Source organism: Leptonychotes weddellii, chromosome 16, assembly GCF_054177405.1.
Source record: "Leptonychotes weddellii isolate Sample4059 chromosome 16, ASM5417740v2, whole genome shotgun sequence".
NCBI classification, from domain to species: Eukaryota; Metazoa; Chordata; class Mammalia; order Carnivora; family Phocidae; genus Leptonychotes; species Leptonychotes weddellii.
Genome location: NC_138384.1, coordinates 43,417,755 through 43,437,571, shown reverse-complemented (window position 1 = coordinate 43,437,571; position 19,817 = coordinate 43,417,755). Strand labels below are relative to the sequence as shown.

At 61.0% G+C, this 19,817-nt stretch overlaps 2 protein-coding genes across 5 annotated transcripts in view; one reads left to right on the top strand and one right to left on the bottom strand.

Moving 5' to 3' along the window:
- The window catches only part of ERCC2 (ERCC excision repair 2, TFIIH core complex helicase subunit), a 15,817-nt gene extending 3,409 nt beyond the window's left edge, over positions 1 to 12,408 (top strand). For 2 of the 3 annotated variants that reach the window (XM_081807108.1, XM_081807110.1), the window contains exons 6-23: positions 1,353 to 1,469; positions 1,562 to 1,678; positions 1,888 to 2,011; positions 2,111 to 2,207; positions 2,343 to 2,476; positions 2,556 to 2,724; positions 4,010 to 4,128; positions 6,183 to 6,252; positions 6,336 to 6,405; positions 6,505 to 6,606; positions 7,693 to 7,756; positions 8,290 to 8,411; positions 9,623 to 9,715; positions 9,830 to 9,902; positions 10,032 to 10,102; positions 10,196 to 10,339; positions 10,472 to 10,615; positions 10,902 to 12,408. In XM_081807108.1, coding sequence (XP_081663234.1) covers positions 1,353 to 1,469; positions 1,562 to 1,678; positions 1,888 to 2,011; positions 2,111 to 2,207; positions 2,343 to 2,476; positions 2,556 to 2,724; positions 4,010 to 4,128; positions 6,183 to 6,252; positions 6,336 to 6,405; positions 6,505 to 6,606; positions 7,693 to 7,756; positions 8,290 to 8,411; positions 9,623 to 9,715; positions 9,830 to 9,902; positions 10,032 to 10,102; positions 10,196 to 10,339; positions 10,472 to 10,615; positions 10,902 to 10,994 — 1,923 coding nt within the window. In that variant the 3' untranslated portion in view covers positions 10,995 to 12,408. The remainder of the gene's footprint in view (positions 1 to 1,352; positions 1,470 to 1,561; positions 1,679 to 1,887; positions 2,012 to 2,110; positions 2,208 to 2,342; positions 2,477 to 2,555; positions 2,725 to 4,009; positions 4,129 to 6,182; positions 6,253 to 6,335; positions 6,406 to 6,504; positions 6,607 to 7,692; positions 7,757 to 8,289; positions 8,412 to 9,622; positions 9,716 to 9,829; positions 9,903 to 10,031; positions 10,103 to 10,195; positions 10,340 to 10,471; positions 10,616 to 10,901) is intronic. The other variant, XM_081807109.1, reaches the window with a different exon arrangement.
- Positions 11,114 to 18,900, bottom strand: KLC3 (kinesin light chain 3). 2 transcript variants are annotated; one of them, XM_031033752.2, is made up of 13 exons: positions 18,803 to 18,900; positions 15,496 to 15,761; positions 14,843 to 15,073; positions 14,433 to 14,502; positions 13,825 to 14,044; positions 13,444 to 13,531; positions 13,248 to 13,349; positions 12,601 to 12,774; positions 12,042 to 12,132; positions 11,929 to 11,966; positions 11,728 to 11,834; positions 11,490 to 11,553; positions 11,114 to 11,338 (listed from the first exon to the last, which is right to left on the bottom strand). In XM_031033752.2, exons 2-13 carry the CDS (start codon positions 15,751 to 15,753, stop codon positions 11,267 to 11,269), a joined length of 1,515 nt encoding a protein of 504 aa, XP_030889612.1. In that variant the 5' UTR covers positions 15,754 to 15,761; positions 18,803 to 18,900; the 3' UTR covers positions 11,114 to 11,266. The 2 variants fall into 2 exon arrangements, with proteins under 2 accessions (XP_030889612.1, XP_081663241.1); XM_081807115.1 differs by having other exon boundaries at positions 11,114 to 11,553.
- Positions 18,901 to 19,817: the final 917 nt, after the last annotated feature.

Here is a 19,817-nt window from a genome sequence, read left to right as displayed (position 1 = left end):
AAAAAAAAAAAAAAGAACCTCCCCTGATTTTTAGACTGGCCAAGTTTCTGGGTGTTTTAGTGTTTGCAAAGATAAAGCAGTTATTCTTTTTTTTTTTTAAAGATTTTATTTATTCATTTGAGACACAGAGATACAGAGAGAGAGAGCATGAGCAGTGGGAGAGGCAGAGGGAGAGGGAGAAGCAGACTCCCGGCTGAGCCAGGAGCCCGATGTGGGGCTCGATCCCGGGACTCCAGGATCATGACCTGAGCTGAAGGCAGACACTTAACCATCTGAGCCACCCAGGCGCCCCAAAGCAGTTATTCTTAATCTACATGCTAAAGATTATTCAAGACTTGATTTTTTTTTTTTAAATCGAGGTAAAATTGACATAACATTAGTTTCAGGTGTACAGTGTAATGATTCGGTATTTGTATATATTGCAAAATGATCAGCATGGTAAGTCTAGTTAATATCTGTCACTTTACATAGTTACAACAATTTTTTTTCTTGTAATGAGAACTTTTAAGATCTCCGTTAGGAGCTTGCAAATATGCAATATGGTATTTTGAACTAGAGTCTCCATGCTGTATGTTACATTCCTAGGACTTACTTATTTTATAACTGGAAGTTTGCACCTTTTGAACACCTTCACCCCTACCCCCTCACCTCTGGCAACCATGAATTTGTTCTTTGTATATATATGTATATTTTTTAAAGATTTTACTTATTTGTCAGAGAGAGCACAAGCAGGGGGAGAGTGGGAGCCCACTGAGCAAGGAGCCCGGAGCCCGACACGGGACTTGATCCCAGCACTCTGGGATCATGACCTGAGCTGAAGGCAGACGCTTAACGACTGAGCCACCCAGGCGTCCCCTTTTTTTTCCCTTTATTTAAGATTTTATTTTTTATTTTTATTTATTTATTTTTAAGGATTTTATTTATTTGACAGAGAGACACAGGGAGAGAGAGAAGCAGGCTTCCCGCTGAGCAGGGAGCCCGATGCGGGGCTCGATCCCAGGACCCTGGGATCATGACCTGAGCCGAAGGCAGACGCTTAACGACTGAGCCATCCAGATGCCCCAAGATTTTATTTTTTAAATAATTTCTGTACCTGACATGGGGCTCGAATTCATAACCCCAAGATCGCTGTAAGAGCCTAACAGTTGCACTGCTCTTACACGCCACCCCCCCAACCATGGTTAAGTTCTCAGGTGTCTTAAAAGTTCCCCCCAGACTTCCTCATTCTCCCCCCAGACGGAACAGGACAGCCGCCTATCCCACCTAGCTGGCAGGTGTAGAGCCCCGGGTTTGAGGAATGGTTGAGCTTCTTGGCACTAAGCTGTCCCTGCCCACCCCCGCCCCGCCCCCAGGTGATGCCCCTGCGCTTTGGGAAAGACGTCGACGGGAAATGCCACAGCCTCACGGCCTCGTACGTGCGGGCGCAGTACCAGCAGGACCCCAGCCTGCCCCACTGCCGCTTCTACGAGGTTACCTGCCCACCCACTACGGGCTGAGGGAGGGAGGGCAAGAGAGCTGCAGCAGCCAGCCTCCCTGACCCGCAGGTACCCTCTCACCCCAGGAGTTTGATGTCCATGGGCGCCAGGTGCCCCTCCCTGCTGGCATCTACAACCTGGATGACCTGAAGACCCTGGGACGGCGCCAGGGCTGGTGCCCCTACTTCCTCGCCCGCTATTCGGTGAGGAGGCTGCTGGGGGCCCGCCTACAGCCCGCCTGCCTGCGCATCCGTCTGTCTGTCCATTAGCTTCTATCTGCCCCTTGCCCGTGTCTGTCTCGCCTCACCTCTGTGGGCCTGGGAGGGCGGACGCGGTGGGGTGCAGGGTGGGGGGTGGCGGGGCAGGGCGCGCTCGGGTAGGCTGGGCTAACCCTGCCCTCCTTGGCCCCCAGATCCTGCACGCCAACGTGGTGGTTTACAGCTACCACTACCTCTTGGACCCCAAGATTGCAGAGCTGGTGTCTAAGGAGCTGGCCCGCAAGGCCGTCGTGGTCTTTGACGAGGCCCACAATATCGGTGAGTCGGGAGCGCGGGCGGCCGGTGAATCCGGGCCCTCCGCCGCCGCTCCAGCAGCTCCAGCGGCCTGAGCCCGGCCTCCTCCCTTGTCTTCTCTAGACAACGTCTGCATCGACTCCATGAGCGTCAACATCACCCGCCGGACCCTCGACCGCTGCCAGGGCAACCTGGAGACCTTACAGAAGACGGTGCTCAGGTGGGGGCTCTGTCCGCTCCACCTGGTGCCCGCCCGCCCCTGCCGTCTGGCCCCCGCCTCTTCTGCCCGCCTTGCCCCCCGGGCCACCAGCCCTGTTCCCGTGCCCCCGCCCCCACATGCCCCCCTCCCCTGCAGGATCAAGGAGACCGATGAGCAGCGGCTGCGGGAAGAGTACTGCCGCCTGGTGGAGGGGCTGCGGGAGGCCAGTGCCGCCCGGGAGACCGACGCCCACCTGGCCAACCCCGTGCTTCCTGACGAGGTGCTACAGGGTGAGCCGCGCGTCCCCCCGCCACCCGCTCCCTGTCCCCTGCCCGCGCCTCCGTGGTGGCTGACGCCTTCGTCCCGCAGAGGCTGTGCCCGGCTCCATCCGCACGGCCGAGCACTTCCTGGGCTTCCTGCGGCGGCTGCTGGAGTATGTCAAGTGGCGGCTGCGGGTCCAGCACGTGGTGCAGGAGAGCCCCCCCGCCTTCCTCAGCGGCCTGGCCCAGCGCGTGTGCATCCAGCGCAAGCCCCTCAGGTGAGGCCCCACGCGGCTGGGCGGTGGTGTCGGGTCCCCACGGGGGCGTGGGGCAGACCCCGGGCCCTCCCTGAACCTCGGCCTCCGTGGCTGGGGCCACCACGTTGCTGGTGTCGGGAGTCAGCGATCCAGGTAGGGGGATCGCGTGTGATGGCCGACCCGCGGGCCGCCTCTGAGCTGCTCCTGGGTCCCTGTGCTGGGCAGGAAACTGGCAGGCGACACGTGGCTTCCTCAGAGGGCTTACCTGAAGAGCGCTTGATGGAGGGACTGCTGACACAGGGGTGGGCAGGGCAGAAGGGCCCACAGGGGCCTGGGCACTTGTAAGAGCTCAGGAATTCCCACCTCAAGCCATGGTGGCACAGGAGGGAGTGGTCCTGGAGCGGGGCTCCTGACAAGACCCAGCAGGGGGGGAGCTGGGGAGGGGGTAAAAATGCCGTGGATCCCCTGGACCCCCGTCTCCTCCTGCTGGTGCTTCTCTCTGTCCCCCGGAAGTCTGAGGGCAGGAACACCCCCCCCCAGGCAGACTGTGGGGTGGGTCAGTCTCCCCAGCACAGAGCAAGCAGAGCGTGGACCTGGGAGTGGGGTGGGGCCTTCTCTACTGTTCCTTTGCTGTTTTGGATAAGTCACGGGTCCTTTCTGAATCTCCGTTTCCTCCTCTGTTGAATGGGTAGGGGGTCATCACCTTTACTCTCTCCGGTTTCTGTGGTGGTTAAATGAGAAAGCAGTGGTAGAAGTAACTCATCCTGTCTTGAGCACCAATGATGAGCTAAGCATTTGACTTTCTGCATCTTGTGGAGTCTCAGTACGGCGTCCCTGGCCACAGATGAGGACAGTGTGGCCTAGAGACGGCAAGCCATCGCCCAGGGTCACACAGCACCTCATGGGGGAGTCGTGTGAAGCCAGGCCTGTAGGGCTCCGAAGGCCCTGGCCGCCCTGCCTCTCGGGGTGGGGCGGCCCTCGGGGTGGCGTCGTCTGTCCTCCTTCGTGAGGGACTCGTGAGGGCAAAGATGGGATCCTAGCCGGTCATGTTCCCTGAGCGCCTGCTCTGTGCTCTTTGACCAAGGACCTGCATGAGATTGTGTGACCACGTGACTAGAGCGTCTGCTCGCTGGTCGGTGTGTGCAGTTGGAGAGTGTGGAGTCACGGGTGACTGAAACAGCCCCAGTCTGTCCCCACCAAGCACCCAGTCACCTGGGAAGGCGTGTGTGCGGGCTGACGGCGGAGGCGGGTCACTGTCCCGTTGGCACTCCGCCGCCCCCCTGACCCTGCCTGGCCTCTGCACCAGATTCTGTGCCGAGCGTCTCCGCTCCCTCCTGCACACCCTGGAGATCTCTGACCTTGCCGACTTCTCTCCCCTCACCCTCCTGGCTAACTTCGCCACCCTCGTCAGCACCTACGCCAAGGGTAAGCTCCTGCCTCGGCAAGCAACACCACCCCCCCACCGCCCGGCAGCCAGAATCAGGATCCCAGCAGAGTCCAGAGGCTTGTCTGTGGGACGGGGACATTCAGGACCTTGTAGGGCTGGGCTCAGGAGTTTGGGCTTTGTTTTGAGTGCAGGGAGGTTCCACAGATAGGTCTTGAGTTAGCCAAGCCTCGTGCTCGGATTAATATTTTCGGAGGCTCCCTCTGGCTGCAGAGTGGAGTAGGATGGGGGATGAGGCCAGAGGAGCTCTTGGCGGGGGGGGGGGTCGCTCACCCTGTAGGGTGTGGTAAGGAGTTGGCCCTTCTACTCCCAGGAAGTGGGGAGCCATGGGAGGTTCTGAGCAAGGGAGGGGCCGGGATCTGGGCCACGATGGGAGAAGGAGAGGGGCTGGAGAGAGAGGTGGGACCTGGTGCCTGGGGTTGGGGGCAGGGAGCTGAGTGCAGTGCTCAGGTATCCAGCGTGCCAGGAAGAGGGGAAGTGGTCCTGAGGCTTCACTGGTCAGCACTCCCTCCCCTCCTCAGCGTTAAGCTGGCCAAGGGCTCAGTCTGATCCCTGGCGATTACTGCTCTATCCTGGAAACCAGGTCAGGACTCCTGACACCCTGCACCAGCCCAGAGGATGGAGAGGCTGTCCCCCAACCCCAGCACCTGTTAGCAGCGAGTCCCATGAGAAGCTTCCTTCTGTGTCCATCCCCCTGTCCCACCCCATCTTCCTTCTGGGACTGGCTTTCTCTTCTCCTCCCCACTTCCCCATCCACCAACACTTCACGTTCTTTTACCTGGAACATCTGTCCCAATATTCCTCAGGGCCCAACTACTTACCTCCTTCTCTTTTTCAGTTCTTGCCTCGCTAGAGATGTCCCTTCTTCCAGGAAGCCCGCCCTGACCCCTAGGCTGGGTCAAGCTCCCCTCCTCTTGGCTCCCCTGTCCCAGCCCTGTCTACTTTGAGTGGTCACTCTCTGGGGACAGGACTGTGTCCCCATCATCAGACTTTGAGCCCTGAGAGGGCAGGGCCGGAACTGTCTTAGTTCCCACTGTTTTCCCCAGTACAGGGCTGGGCACAGAGGACATTTTTGTTTTTGTTTTTGTTTTTAATTAAGTGGAACAATATGTGAATTCATTCATTCACCTATTTTTTCAAAAAATGGGCCAGGCCTAACACTGAGGAAGTGACAGGAACACGGAGGGACCTTATTCCTGATCTCTGGAACTTACATTGCAGAGAGGAAGACAGGTAGCAAAGACTCAAACAAAATAATTCCAGAAAGGGATAGTTTTCACAAGAAACAAAAATGTTGCCATGTTGGAGCATGCCTGCAGTGGCCAAGGAAGGCCTGAGGCACTGACATTTGAGCTGAGTTCCAAATGACCAAGTGGAACCAGCTGCCTGGGGAAACTTTTCAGGCTGTGGGGCCAGCAAGCGCAAAGGCCCTGGGGTGGAGTGAGCCTGGTGGTTTTTGAAAGTTAGGCAGGAGGTGGCCTATGAGCCAGGAGGAAATGGGTCAGTGTGGCAGGGTCTCACAGATAATTTTGGACTCTGGAAGGGGACTGGGGAGCTGTGCAGGGCTTCTGAGCAGGGCAGGGATGTGACCTGACTCAGGATTTCACCGGGTGTCTCTGGCTGCTGGGAAGGGAGCAGGGCTGGGAGCTGGAAGCCCAGGGAGGTGACTGCAATAGTCCAGGCTAGAGTTGATAGTGGGGGAGGGGGTGGGGAGAGTGGTCAGATTGCAGATAGGCTTTAGAAGCAGAGCTGACCCGCCTGATGGTTTAGATACAAGGATCATGGTGGAGGGCTCCAGGCTTGGGCTTGAGTCGCGGTGTGGGAGAGTCTGAGGAGTGACTGGTGCTCTCTGCTCATGATGCTCCCTGAGTGGGTGTCAGCCCTGGGAGAAGCGGGCAGTTGGGGTGTACTTTGAACTCCTGATGCCTGGGTTTTAAGCTTGAGAACTGTGGCCCACCAGTCACTAATGGGGCAGGAGAGAGTGGCCGGGTGGGTGTGGCAACGACTGGTGACCAGGAATCTCACCCGCTTGTAGGTTTCACCATCATCATCGAGCCCTTTGATGACAGGACCCCCACCATTGCCAACCCCATCCTGCACTTCAGGTGAGACCCGACCCAGTGTTGGGGGTGTGAACAGACCACGCGGGCACCAGCGTGGTCCTCACCACCTCGTCTGCTTCCTACAGCTGCATGGACGCCTCACTGGCCATCAAACCTGTGTTTGAGCGCTTCCAGTCTGTCATCATCACATCTGGGGTGAGGACCCTTCTCCGCCCCCAGTGCCCAGCCCTCAAGTGTGAGGCACCTGGTTGCTGCCCAGTTCTGCTAAGATCCCTCCTGCTGTCCCTGCTGCAGACCCTGTCCCCACTGGACATCTACCCCAAGATTCTGGACTTCCATCCTGTCACCCTGGCAACCTTCACCATGACGCTGGCCCGGGTCTGCCTCTGCCCCATGGTGCGTGGGAGAGGGTGGGTGCTGGGCCAGGGGAGGTGTGCCGCCTTTCCTCCCTCTGTCCCCCCCCTGCTGTTGAGGCAGGAGAGTGTTACAGCCGAGGGCACAGACTCTGGATTCAGACAGATCGGGGCTGGATGGTACCTCTCCCTGTGGGTGTGACTCCCCAAGCCTCAGTTTCTAATCTGTAAAATGGGAATGCAGCCTCCCTGACCTCCCAGGTGGTTGAGGGGATAGTGAGAGGGCGGGTATAAAACGCTTATGTGGCCCAGGGCCTGGTGCCAGTCGGCACTCAGTCAACGTCTTGGTTAACGTGGGCTCTGCCTAGTTTGTCCTCTGGCCGTGACCTTGATGATGACGACCCTTCTGCCCTGCCTCAGTCTCCTTTGTAAAACAGGCATCATAATGTGGGCCCTCCGTCCCTTATCTGAATCCCTTGGGCCAGATGTATTTTAGAATTGAGAATTTTCCAGACTAAAAAACAAAGCACATGCTGTGTGCTATGTGGCCTTCCCAGCGGGGTTGGGGCAGCTCCCACCAGTGGAAGTCCTAGTTCAGCAGGAGCATGTTTTGGGACTTCAGACTAAGGCGGCTAAGGCAGGACTCCGGACAGACTCAGGTGAGGGCGGGTTTTGCTATTGGAGGAGTTGGCGCCGAAGTGAACTGTCTGGAGTTTCTTGGCCTTTGGAATTGCCCTTCACGGGTTGGGGACTGGTGACGGCCACGTCCTGCACCATGGTCTGTGGAGTTGCTGGTGGGGGAGGGGGGCGCACCCGTGGCTGGTGGCTGCCGAGGTCGTGGTGAGACGCTTTCTCCGGGAACTGCCGGGCCCGGACGCCAGGGCCGGGAGCGTGTGCTTGCTGGTCAGCCACGTGCGCAGACTTGGGCTCAGTCCTGCCGCCGCCGTGGGTTTGCTGCGTGCCCTGGGGCAGGCAGCTCACCTTCTCCGGGCCGGAGGTCGTCACCCGTGCCGTGCAGATAACGGGAGCCGACGGCTCAGTCCGTGACCTCGGGTCTGTAAGAAGCTGAGCCCGGCACCAGCAGTGGGTGCTGCCGTTTGCTTAGCGTGACGCCTCTCGCTCTCTGCAGATCATTGGTCGTGGCAACGACCAGGTGGCCATCAGCTCCAAGTTTGAGACCCGGGAAGATATTGGTATGCTGCTCGTGGGGGCGGCTTGCATGGGTTCTGAGAGGGCGGGTGGATCAGTGGGCTAGGCCAGGCTGCAGCAAGCTGGCACATAGCCCCGAGTCCAAGTGGGGTTACATAGAGGTTACCTCTTGCTCACAGTATGTGCCGCCGTGGGTTGGTGGGGGCCTGCCCCGTGTCTCCTCCCCCTGGGGACCTTCCCCACTGGATGCGTCACTACGAGGGTGAGGGGTGGCAGGAAGGATCCTGGTAATGGTGCTGTGCCTCATAAAGGTGTTCACCCGGAAGTGACCCACGGCCGCTTCTGCACTCATTGGCCAGGGCAAGTCACATGGTCACACCTAACTCCAGGGGTGGGCGGGGGGTGCCGTCCTCCCAGGGGCCTGGAAAGACAAGTGGAATGTGTGTGAACAGCCCTCCAGGTGGCCTCGGGGATTTCTAGGAACCCCAAGTTCAAGACGGGGCATTAGATAGGAAAGTTCTGATGGGGGGAGCGGGACCTGCGCACAACCTCTGACCGCCCCCCCCGCCGCCCCCAGCGGTGATCCGGAACTATGGGAACCTCCTGCTGGAGATGTCCGCCGTGGTCCCTGACGGCATCGTGGCCTTCTTCACTAGCTACCAGTACATGGAGAGCACTGTGGCCTCCTGGTATGAGCAGGTATGCCCAGCCGCCCGCTCCCCGGGGGGGGCTCCGCTCTTTTCAGCCCCCGGCTCTCTCCCTCTGTGTGTTGGCTTCATTTGTCTCGTGTTTTAAGTGGTGACATGTATCATAGGTGACAGGACAGTGTATAAAACATATATGAACAGTTCACAGAACAAACGGTGTATACCTTAGTCCCCCCTGCCTTCCCCCCACATCCAGGTTAAAAACTCAAGAGCCCCTGCGGGACAGTGCAGGGGTGAGGTCAGAGAGTGTTCTGGAAATGGGGCTCACCGCAGCCAGGCCCTGGGGGGCTGGCAGGGGGCCGTCGTGACCTCTCCACTTCTCGTGCATCATGGCCCAGCTCTCGGGTAGTGAAAGCAGGCGCTTCTTTAGGGTGAGATGAGAGAACTTGGCTGAGCCACACTCCAGGGAGCGGGGTGGGGGAGCCTTGTCCACTTGGTCAAGACCTTGGTCTTGTCCTCAGATGGGCGCTTTCCACACCGTGGGAAAGGTGGCTGCTGGCCACCCAAGCCCACATCCTGAGTCTTGTATGTCCTATTTAAGGAAGCTTTGTCTGCCCCAAGGTCCTGAAGATCACCTCCTGTGTTTCTTCTAGAAGCCTCGTGTTAGCTTTCACATCTGGTCTGTGAGGTACCTCACATCTTTGTGTGTGGTGTAAGGTCGGGGTCAAGGTTCTTTGTCTCCCCCTATGGAACTCCAGTTGCTGCAGCCCCATTCACTGGAAAGCACTGTCCCCCCTGAATGGTATGGGTGAGCCATCGGTGTGCGAGTGTGTTTCTGGACGCTCCATTCTGTCACATCGGTCTGTCCCTGCGTCTGTCCTTGGTTGCTGTCACAAAGCTAGTGCAGTGTCACGGAAATCTCTGGGCAGCCCCAGCCTGGCCTACATCAGCCCCTCCACTAAGCACCAGCTGGGGGGGTGGAGTGTCCCAGTGGGCCATCTTGGGCCATATGCCTGCCCCACTTGCCCGAAAGATGGGGTGCGGGGATGGGTTCCGTGCCTGGAATCACAGAGCTTTCCTCCAGGAGTGAGACCGGCCCGCAACCCCCCCGGCCCCCGCCGAGTCTCTGCTGGCCGCTGGGACCCTGGGACCGAAGCGGGTGGCCGCACAGGAACCGGGGCAGAGTTGACCGGAGCCAGGATGCCTGTGCCTTAAGCCGCTTCCTGCCAACCCACAGCCTGACCCGCCTGCTGTCCTTCCCAGGGCATTCTTGAAAACATCCAGAGGAATAAGCTCCTCTTCATTGAGACGCAAGATGGGGCCGAGACCAGCGTCGCCCTGGAGAAGTACCAGGAGGTGGGCATGGGCGCGGGGAGGGGGGGCAGGGGGAGGGCCAGGAGACTGCATGCAGGGGGCCCGGAGGATGCAGCTCTGGGGGACCTAGCACCTGTCTCGGCCTCCCCTCCCCAGGCCTGTGAGAATGGCCGTGGAGCCATCCTGCTGTCCGTGGCCCGGGGCAAAGTGTCCGAGGGAATCGACTTTGGTGAGTGGGCCGGGCTCTCCCCATCCCCAGGTGCCTGCATGGGGCTCTGGCTGTTTCCCCCAGCGGACCGCCCCCCCCCAGCCTGATCTCCCCCTCTCTCCGGCCCCCCTCCTGTGCTCGCCCCCCCAGTGCACCATTACGGGCGCGCGGTCATCATGTTCGGCGTCCCCTACGTCTACACGCAGAGCCGCATCCTCAAGGTGAGCAGCCCCGGGGGCCGCTCGGAGGGACCGGGCCTGGGCTGGCATGTGGGAGGGACAGGAGGGACCGCTCTGCTCTCTTCTCTCGGGCAGGCGCGGCTGGAGTACCTGCGGGACCAGTTCCAGATCCGAGAGAATGACTTTCTCACCTTCGACGCCATGCGCCATGCGGCCCAGTGCGTGGGCCGGGCCATCCGGGGCAAGACAGACTACGGCCTCATGGTCTTTGCCGATAAGGTGCGGGTGCAGGGGCCTCTGCCTACCAGGCTGTCCCCCTTTTCTAGATGGGGAAGGAGGCCTGGGCTCCGGCCCCCCCACCGCGCTGGGGGCCTGATGTCTTCCCTCTCTCCCTCGCCCTTCTGCTGAAAGCGGTTTGCCCGGGCAGACAAGCGTGGGAAACTGCCCCGCTGGATCCAGGAGCACCTCACCGACGCCAACCTCAACCTGACTGTGGATGAGGGAGTCCAGGTTGCCAAGTACTTCCTGAGGCAGATGGCTCAGCCATTTCACCGGGTGAGCTAGAGGGGGCCTGGCCTGCCCTCAACACAGGGGTGTGTGTGCGCGTGCCCACAGGCCAGGGGCGCGGCCAGAGCCAGAGTCCTCCATCTGGGAAAGCAGCTGGCTTCCCTCTCCCTCCTCAGGCCTGGCTTCTGCTTCCAGGGGGATGTTCCCCATTCGATGGGTGTTTCTAGATTCAAACATTCTGCCCCTTGGCCCCCACTGTCCCAGGGAGGGCCTGTGGGGAGGCGCTACAGTCGTCCGGCCCACCCCGGAGCTGACTCCTCTCCCCCTCCTCCAGGAGGACCAGCTGGGCCTGTCCCTGCTCAGCCGGGAGCAGCTGGAATCTGAGGAGACGCTGCGGAGGATAGAGCAGATTGCCCAGCAGCTGTAGCTCAAGGTGCGGACAGGGCCGTAGCTGCGTGCGGCGACTCCGGGGGCTCACCTGGCCCTGGGGCCCAGCGGCTGGGAGGTGGCCTCAGGTCCTCACAGGAAACCTCAGGCACACGTTCCTGGCTTCCAGATCTACAGCCTTTAATCAGAGGAGAAGAACAGGGAGCCCCATACCGTGGGTGCCCCCAAGAGGTGGGGAGCAACTTGGGGAGATGAAAGGCCACCCCTTCCCCATTCTTCCTGAGAAGCTGTAGCCACGCAGTCCTGTCACCTTCAGCGGGGGCCCAGGTCCTGGGTGTTGGTGCTGAGGGTCCGCGAGACCTCGCCCGGGTGCTGACTGGGGAACTGCGGACAGGCGCAGGGGAGGGGTGGGCAAGGGGCAGGACCCGGCCCGTCCCTCCCCCGGCCCTTCTGTTCTTGGGTCCATTCCCACACCAGCCTGGCCCTGCCCACGCCTCCCTCTGGGCCTGCCAGCGTGCCCCCCAGCCCCTCTCACCTGGAGCCCAGCAGCCTTTGGAACATCCACGTCGAGCATGTTGAGCGACAGGGCTCTCTTCATCCTGTGAAGAGAGGGTGGCACGGTGAGTCCCCCGAGTGTCTGCCTCCCACTCCGGGCAAGACCTGCCTGGCACCGGATGTGACTATGGGTAGGAGAGGGGAACCGTGGAAGGTTCTGGAACAGGACAGGGAGTGGGGTGGGTTGCAGAAGCTTCCTGCTCGGATCAGACACTCACCCGGCTGCCCCTGCCACCCCCTCGCCTCGGAGACGGGAGACCAGCTTCTCACTTCCACGCCTTAGCGACTCCCGGATCTTGGAGAAGGAGCTGCTCCGACGAAGGGTCTGGGGAGGGCGCCCAGGACCAGTCAGTGCCCCCCTTCTCCTCCAGTCCCCGCCCCAGGAGCCGGAGCGAAAGAAACCCATCCTCCCTCCTCACCTGTTCTGCGTCACCAGCTGTGCCTGTGTTGGGGGCTCCTAGGAACAGAGGGGACAGTGCAGTGGGGACATGGAGCAGTCACCTGGGGGGCAAGGGCGGGGCCGGGGGCTCACCCAGAGGGGCAGGCAGGTCCTCGCGGCTCAGGATCTCTCGGTACAGCTCTTCTGCTTGCTGGTACTTGTTCTGTTTCAGGTAGGCTGAGGCCTGCGGGGAGGGTGGGTGATCGTGGCTCAGATCTGGAGCGCCCCTGGCGCATCTTCCCCTCCCCCCACCTCGTGACCTAGGGCAGGTGACTGGTTCCTGCTCCACCCTGGGCTAGTGACACCACCTTTGTGCCTCAGTTTCCTTATTTGCAAAATGGGACGAAAGGAGCACCTACCTCTTAAGGGAAAGGACCATCCATTTCTTAAAGGACCCTAAGGACTAAGAAGGGGGTCCAGAGCTCAATAAACATCTGACACTGTCATCTGGCCCCACCAACTTGCGTGTTTCCTGTGGCTTCCATGTCCTCTACGTGCCTAGTGATCTCACGAGTCAGGGCCCAGCTCAGAGGCCGAGTCTTAGAGGGCCCCTGCTCCAGAGGCTCACTTGAGCCAGTGGGTGTCTCTCCTGGGGGACCCCTGGCGGTCGGCCCCAGGGCCGAGTTGTACCTGCGCCCCGCAGCGCCCTCACCAGGTTGTTCTTGGTCTTGGCTACGTTTGGGTCGTTGGGCCCTCCCAGGGCCTCATAAATGCTCAGGGCTCGGGCATAGTGCTGCTCCACCTCCTCGAACTTTCCCTGGTTCTGGCAGAGCAAGGCCAGGTTGTTGAGCTGCTTGGCCACGTCCGGGTGGTCGCTGCCCAGGACCTAGGGTTTGGGGGGGATGGATGTGATACTGATAGCCGCAAGGGGGGGTCATGAGGAAAGGTTCATAGGACCAATGGGGAGTTAGGAGATTGTAGGCCAGAGGGTAGAAGTTGCACAAACAGGCTTAATCAGGTCAAGGTGGTCATATGGGATTGGAAGGTCAGGACTGGGCTGGGAGGCATACGAAGTGATGTAGAAGGACGAGTAGAGTCAAGATCAGATGGAGTTCATTAAAGGTCAAGCACAGTGGGGTCATGAGATGATCTAGGCTCAAACTGGGGGCTCACAAGAGCAGATGGGAAGGATATCATAGGATCAGGGTCACAAGGCACGAGCCACTGAATTGAGCGCATCAGGATCAAGTGGGAAGGACCCGTGGACCAGGGACTCCGCGGGGGTGGGCAGCAGGGGCCCGTGGACTAGGGACCCCGCGGGGGCCAGTGGACCAGGGACTCCGCGGGGGTGGGCAGTACCTTCTCCCGAATCTCCAGGGCTCGCTGGCACAGGGGCTCCGCCTCCCGGTACCGCCCCCGCTTCCCATAGAGCACCGCCAGGTTGTTGAGGGTGGCGGCCACCTGCAGGGTAGGGGAGGCAGGTCAGGGTGTGTGTTGGGGCGGGGGAGGGGGAGAGGCAGGGCCCCGCAGCCCTCACTCCTGGGCCCCCACTCACTGCAGGGTGCTCAGGGCCTAGCGTCTGCTCCCGGATCTGCAGGGCATCGTGGAGAAGGTCTGTGGCCTCCTTGTACTTGTTCTGGTCCCTGTGAGGTGGCCCAGGGACGGAGGGGGGTGAGCCACGCTGGGCGGTCACCCTTCCGCGGTCCCCTGTGGGTGTCTCCACTACCTTCCAAGTCGAGCACAGGCTCCCTCTGCTGGCAAGCCCCCGGTCTCTTCCCCGCGCTGTTGGGGTCTCTTGCCCACGCTCTCTGACGACTCCTCGCCTGGGTCACAGCGGCTTCCCCCAGCCCCACCCACCCAGGTGCCCCATGCTGGCAGAGCAGGACCCCAGCTCCCGCGCCCCCAACAACGGGTCCAGGGCCGGCTGCGGTCTCACCGGTATACCAGCGCCAGGATGTTGAGCATGGTGGCCACGTCGGGGTGGCAGTGGCCTGAGCTCCGCTCCAGGTCCTCCAGGGCCTGACGGCACAGCGGTACAGCGACCTCGTAGCGGCCCTGGCCCGCGTACTGGATCACGAGGTTGTGCAGGGTCCGAAGGCGGGCGGGGATCTCGTAGCCCCCCTGCTGAGCCGCGGCAGCCCCCACTGCCTCGGGGCCTGCGGGCGGCCGCCGGGCATCAGGGCGCCGCCGGCCTCCCAGCCTTGCCACCGCGTAAAAGGGGACACCTCCCCCAGGACCACAGCCGCCCCACGGGGCCTGCGGTGACGGGCCCCGCACCGGGCCTCTGAGGTTGGGACCGCAGGCGTCTAGCTGGTCCGTGGGACCTGAACACGGGGTCTGCCTGGCCTGCGGCGCGGCGGCCACCACGCCTGGTTTCACGGCTTCCAGCCTCGGCCGTCACCCGCCCTGACCCAGCCCCTTGGCCTCGTGCTCCCGCTCCCCTGCGCGGACACCCACCTCGGGGTCTCACGGTCCCTCCCCAGCCTCAGCCTCTCGTCCTCCGGGGCTGAGCGGCCCCACAACTGCAGGATCCCCGACACCCACCTTTCCTTTCTTCCTCCTCACTGGGGAACAGGGAGGCCAGGCTGTCTCGGCGAGGGGGGGATTCAGGCCGCTGTGGAGGGCAGGAAAGGGGGGGGTCAAGAGGGCTGGGAGTTTGCTTTAGAGACCGGGGTCCTGGATCTCAGGGTTTGAGGGAGGCAGTGGTCAGGAGCCTCGGCAGGGGGGGGTGTTCCTGAGGGCTTGGGGAGGATCTGGGGGCTTTGTGGAAGCCGGGGGGGGGGCGCTTCTGTGGACATTCTAGTGGGTCTGGAGGTTGTGGAACTCTGTCAGGGATCCAGAGCTTTGGAGGGAGGATCTAGGGCACGGCGGGGGGCTCCCGGGGGTGGGGGGTACAGGTCTGTGGGGTGTCTAAGGAGGATGGGGGCCCAGCGCCCGGCGCAGCCCGGCAGCACCTGGCTCTCCGCAGGCGGGTCATACTGCCGCAGCTGCCCCAGGAACTCCAGGTGGCTCTTCTCCTCCTCCAGTTGGGCCACGGCCGCCTCACTGGCCCGGAGCCGCCGCTGCGTCTCCTCCAGCTCCTCCCGCAGCCATGAGTTTTCCTGGGCCAGCCGCCGGGCCTGCGCTCGCAGCCGCTGCTTCTCGGCCTCCAGCGAGCCCACGTGTGCCGACAGGGCGAGCAGCACCTGCGTGGGCCCAGGGGTCAGGGGCCCGACCCCGAGCACCCCCACTCCGCCCAGGGTCCCCCGCTTCCATGGTACTCAAGGTTGTGCAGGGGCTCCCAGCGGCCATACCCAGATCCTGTCCGGGGACCCTTCTGATCTCACCCAGCCACACAAATTACATGTAGGGACACTTCATATTCTACCCATGTGACCCCAAAGTCTCCCCAGGACCCAGAGTTCTATAGATGGATGCCATTTGGTTCAGGGGCCCCTGCACCACACCAGGACCCCCTAATGCTGCCCAGGAATCCCATTTCCGGCCTAGCGCCTCTCCTCCCCAGGCCTGGCTCCCCACCCCCACCGCATACCTGTCTCCTTCATCCCCAGGCCTCCTCCCCGCTCTGAGCCTCACCCGCATAGCTGGAGAGCTGGTCCCCTCATACCTGGGCCTCACTCAGTCCCAGCTCGATGGCCTCCAGCGCGTGGCTCACCACCTGCTGCTTTTCTTCCAGCAGCTCCAAGCCGGCCACCAGGCCCTGTCCCGCAAGGGCCTCAGCCAGGTGCCTGGCCAGGCCATGGTGCTCGGCCCGCAGGGCCTCCAACCCCTGCACCACGTGTCGGGTCTGCTGCACCAGCTCCTCGGGGCTCAGGCGCTCTGGGCCCAGCCCCACGCTTCCAGGGGCTGCCACCTGCACTGACATTGCTGCTCCTGGGGGGGGGTTGGGGAATCGTCAGCCTGTATGCCATTCGGGCCCAGGAGGACCCTTCCCGACTGTCTCCCTGTCCAGCCATCCCGGCCGGCCCTCTGTCCCCGTGCCCTCCTCACTCCGGCTGGCTCCCTGTCCCACACCCGTCCCAGCCAGCCGGCAACTGGAAACATCCTAGTCTAGCTCTGTCCTCAGCCCCGGGCCCTGCCCCGAGGGCAAGTCCAAAACCCCACGTATAACTAACCCAAAGAGGGCAAACAGTGGTCTCGTGGTCTCTCACCTGCCTTCAGCTCACCTGGCCAGCCCCGTCCACCCCAAGGGCCCCAGATCCCTGGGCCCAGAACACCTCCCGGCCGTGTGACCTGGACTGGACACCCCCGCCTCTGCCGGGCGCTTGGGGCGGGGCGTGTGGAGGCGGCGGCCTCTCCGTGAGCTCATTCTTAGGGTGTTTTGTTGGGAACCAGTCAGACCACTGGGGGTGGGGCGGGAGGACAGGGCCAAGGGGCTGGGGCGCCGGAAGCAGAGGAGCCCTTTAGGTTTGGGGGGGATCAGGACGGGGGGGGCTCATGTGTCAGCTCCCAGGACCTGAGGAGCTGACAGACCCAAGGGAACAGGGGCTCCACCCTCCACTGCAGACAGGCTCAGCCAGCCCAAGGCATGTTGGGACACACGTGTGGCAGCCACAGCCCAGGGATGTCACACTAGCCATGTGACAACTCAGAGTCTGAGGCCTCGATGCTAATGGGTGGGGGTCCCAACAATGTGGTTGTCTGTGGGTGACAAAGTCAATGACAGCTCGTGGTGCCTCTGGAGCCCTTATACACACACCATACACACACACACACAGTCCGCTCCCAGAAATAGACCCCAACACACACACACCCTCCCTTCTTAGACAACGCGACACATGCATTCTCCTCTCAGAAATCGAAAACATGCTTTCTTCTTTCAAATACAGTGCAATATACATACTTTCTCAGAAACACACCCGCTCATACACACGCTCCCCTCTCAGAAATACAACTCAACGTACACACACTCCTTTCTTAAAAATAGAACGTGATAAACATTCTCCTCTCAGAAACACGACATACTCTGGACATGCTCTGTCTCCTCTAAAAAATAAAACTGAATACAGTCCCACACATCCGCATTTTCCTTTCAAAAAACCTAATACAGGGGCGCCTGGGTGGCTCAGTCGTTAAGCGCCTGCCTTCGGCTCAGGTCATGATCCCGGGGTCCTGGGATCGAGCCCCGCATCGGGCTCCCTGCTCGGCGGGAAGCCTGCTTCTCCCTCTCCCACTCCCCCTGCTTATGTTCCCTCTCTTGCTGTGTCTCTCTCTGTCAAATAAATACATAAAATCTTAAAAAAAAAAAAAAAAAAAAGAAATAACACATGTACGCTCTCCTCTTGGAAAGACAACCCAACGCACAGGTCTATTTTCCTCTCAGGGATAAAAGCCAACACACACACACACACAAGCTCTGTCCACCCCGCACCCCCCGCTGTGAAAAGATAACCAAATCACTCACATTCAGCCTGTCTCCTTGCACTTACCCCCACGACACACCCCTCTCCCGCACTCACACGGTCCTGCAAGCAGCTAACTCTCCATCATGTGCCTCCTCCAGGCACGTGTGCACACGCACACACACTCACTCCTAGGAGTCACTGCGGACCCGTCACCTCCTTCCCCACTTCCTCCAACACCTCGCCGGGCCAGCCAGGGATTCACACACCCGCCCGTAGCACGCACGCAGACACACACAGCTCCAAATGTGGGCATATCAATGGTTCCTGAACACAGACTCAGCCGTCCTGTCCCAGGGGGGTGCCCACGACAGGCACAGGCAGCGGTGGAGACAGATCATCCACGGTTTCTGCGTGTACCCTCTAGTCCACCATAAGCAGCCCAGTGGTTTGGGTACCTCCGCCCGTGCTCACGATCATATACCCTGAGACACACAGTAGGGAAGGCACATAAGCCATGGATTTTATATTCTGCAGGCTCTCACCTGCCATCAATCTCTACGTATATGTGGGGCTTTGGCCAAGCCCTCTCGCTATACGTATGTGTGTGCGTATCACACCGTACTCAGAGTCACACACAAGCCCCACAAAGTCAGGTTCACATAAGTTCACGGAGAGTCATTCTGACAGCTCCAACCATTTTTCACACGATTTTGCCCACACTCAGTCCCGCGAACAACAACTCCCTTTCACGCACGCACAACCGCACAGCTGACGGTGTTAATCACAGGCACGCCCTGGCCATCCATGCGGGTCCCCCACCGCCCACCTCCCTGCGGCTCCCCGCACCTTACAGGCAGACAGACTGCCCAGCCCCGCAAGCTCTGGGTCACGCACCTAATCCTACAAAACAGTTCACCTCCCTCCCCCACCCCCAGCCCCCACCCCCCGCAGTAGACTCACAATCAGAGGTCGCCCACGTGTTCCTATCTCCGAAAGAGCTCCACATCATTCCCACAGTCCCTCGGCGCCCGCGCAGGGTTCCACGGACCGTCCCTCTGCCTTTCTTACCGGTACCCACCGCCTGACGCCATCGCTCGCACACCTGAGCCTCTTGCACCATCAGACACACCTGAGCTGCCTACACCATCACACACACCTGGGCTTCCTACACCGCCTCTCACACGCACCAGCTCCACTCCCACACCAGCAGGCAGGAGGCCCCCACCACGGCCAGCCCCCTAAACCACACACCTTGCCCCTGGCGGGGCTGGCCCAGTCCCGCGCACCCGGGCTTCCCCAGCCAGGCCGTCACAAGGGCCCCTTCCCTCCCCCCAGGCCCCGCCCCGTCTTCGCTCCTGTTTACCTGCGCCCTGGGCGGGGGGGCGCCCCAGCTGGGCCTCCGGACCCGGGGGGGGGAGCCCCAGGGCGGGGCAGGGGGGCTCCCAGGGGCCCCAAGGCCCGTCCCCGTCGCCAAGCCAGCGGGCCCAAGGGTGCGCCGGGCCCAGCCCTCCCCCTCCGCCCCCATCCTCGCGGTCCCCGGGACTCCCGCCCCGCACTCGGGGGGCCCACCTGAGCGCGGGCGGCTCCGGGACCCGCTCCGCCACGATGCGCCCGGCCGAGTCCCGCACACCGCGCACGCCCCGCAGTTCCCAGCTGAGCCCCGAGGGTCGGGCCGCTGGCGGCTCCTCCGAGGGGCGGGGCGGCCGGGAGCCCCGCCCCCGCAGGTGAGGCCGACCCCGCCCACCGCCCGGCTCCACTGGAGCCCAGCGGCCCCGGCCCTGAGGCAGTAGCAGAATCAGCGCCGACGAACCCGTGGTCTCTCGGGCCCGGGGAATCCGAGGACGATTCCAGCGCGCTGGAGTCTGGAAAGTCGGCTTTCAGCGCAGCTGGAATCTTGGAAACTTTGGATCCCAGACCGACGGCTTTCTTTCAGTGCCTGCCGCCCGGCCTTTCCTTTGGCTGTGCCCCCTGCTTGGACCTCTCTTCCCACAGATCCCATCCGTTAGTCTGGGAGCTTCTCAAAGGCCGCTTCCTCCGAGAGGCCTTCCCTGACTGCCCCTCCCAAATTACACCGTCTCACCAAAACACTACCGCATTCCCCTGCTTGATCTTGTTCACAAAACTTTTCAGGGCCTAAAATTATTTTATGTAACGTGGTCATATGATGTTTCATCACATTATTGGCGAGGTAATTGTAATGGCTAAAAATTGGCTCTGGGTTTGAAGTTGATTCCAGCACTTACTGGCTGTGAAGGCCTTGGGCAAGTAACGTAACTTCTCTGTGTGTCAATTTTCTGAATCTGTAAAATGGGGAAGGTCAAAGGCTGCAAGGATTGAATGAGTTAGCGTATGGATAGGGCTCTGTATTGTCAGCACTGTATCTTTAGCAGTAGAACAGAGCCTGGTGCAAAGTACGTGCTCAATAAGTATTTGTTGAATGGTTGACTGAATGAATCAAGTCTTAGAAATGTAAATTGGCCAAAGCTGGGCGCACAGGATTCTCACATCATAGAATTTGGTTCAACGCGAGGCTTTTCCGAACTCCTGCAGTACCTGGGTCGCTGCACTACAGGATGTGTCCAGC

Excerpts from the sequence above, each read along its gene's own strand:
- KLC3 (XM_081807115.1), bottom strand. The coding sequence starts at position 15,753 with ATGTCAGTGCAGGTGGCAGCCCCTGGAAGCGTGGGGCTGGGCCCAGAG. Across the intron at positions 13,350-13,443 it reads TAGGCCCTGAGCACCCTGCA|GTGGCCGCCACCCTCAACAA; the intron begins GTGAGTGGGGGC and ends CCTACCCTGCAG. Across the intron at positions 12,775-13,247 it reads CCCTGGAGATTCGGGAGAAG|GTCCTGGGCAGCGACCACCC; the intron begins GTACTGCCCACC and ends CCCAAACCCTAG.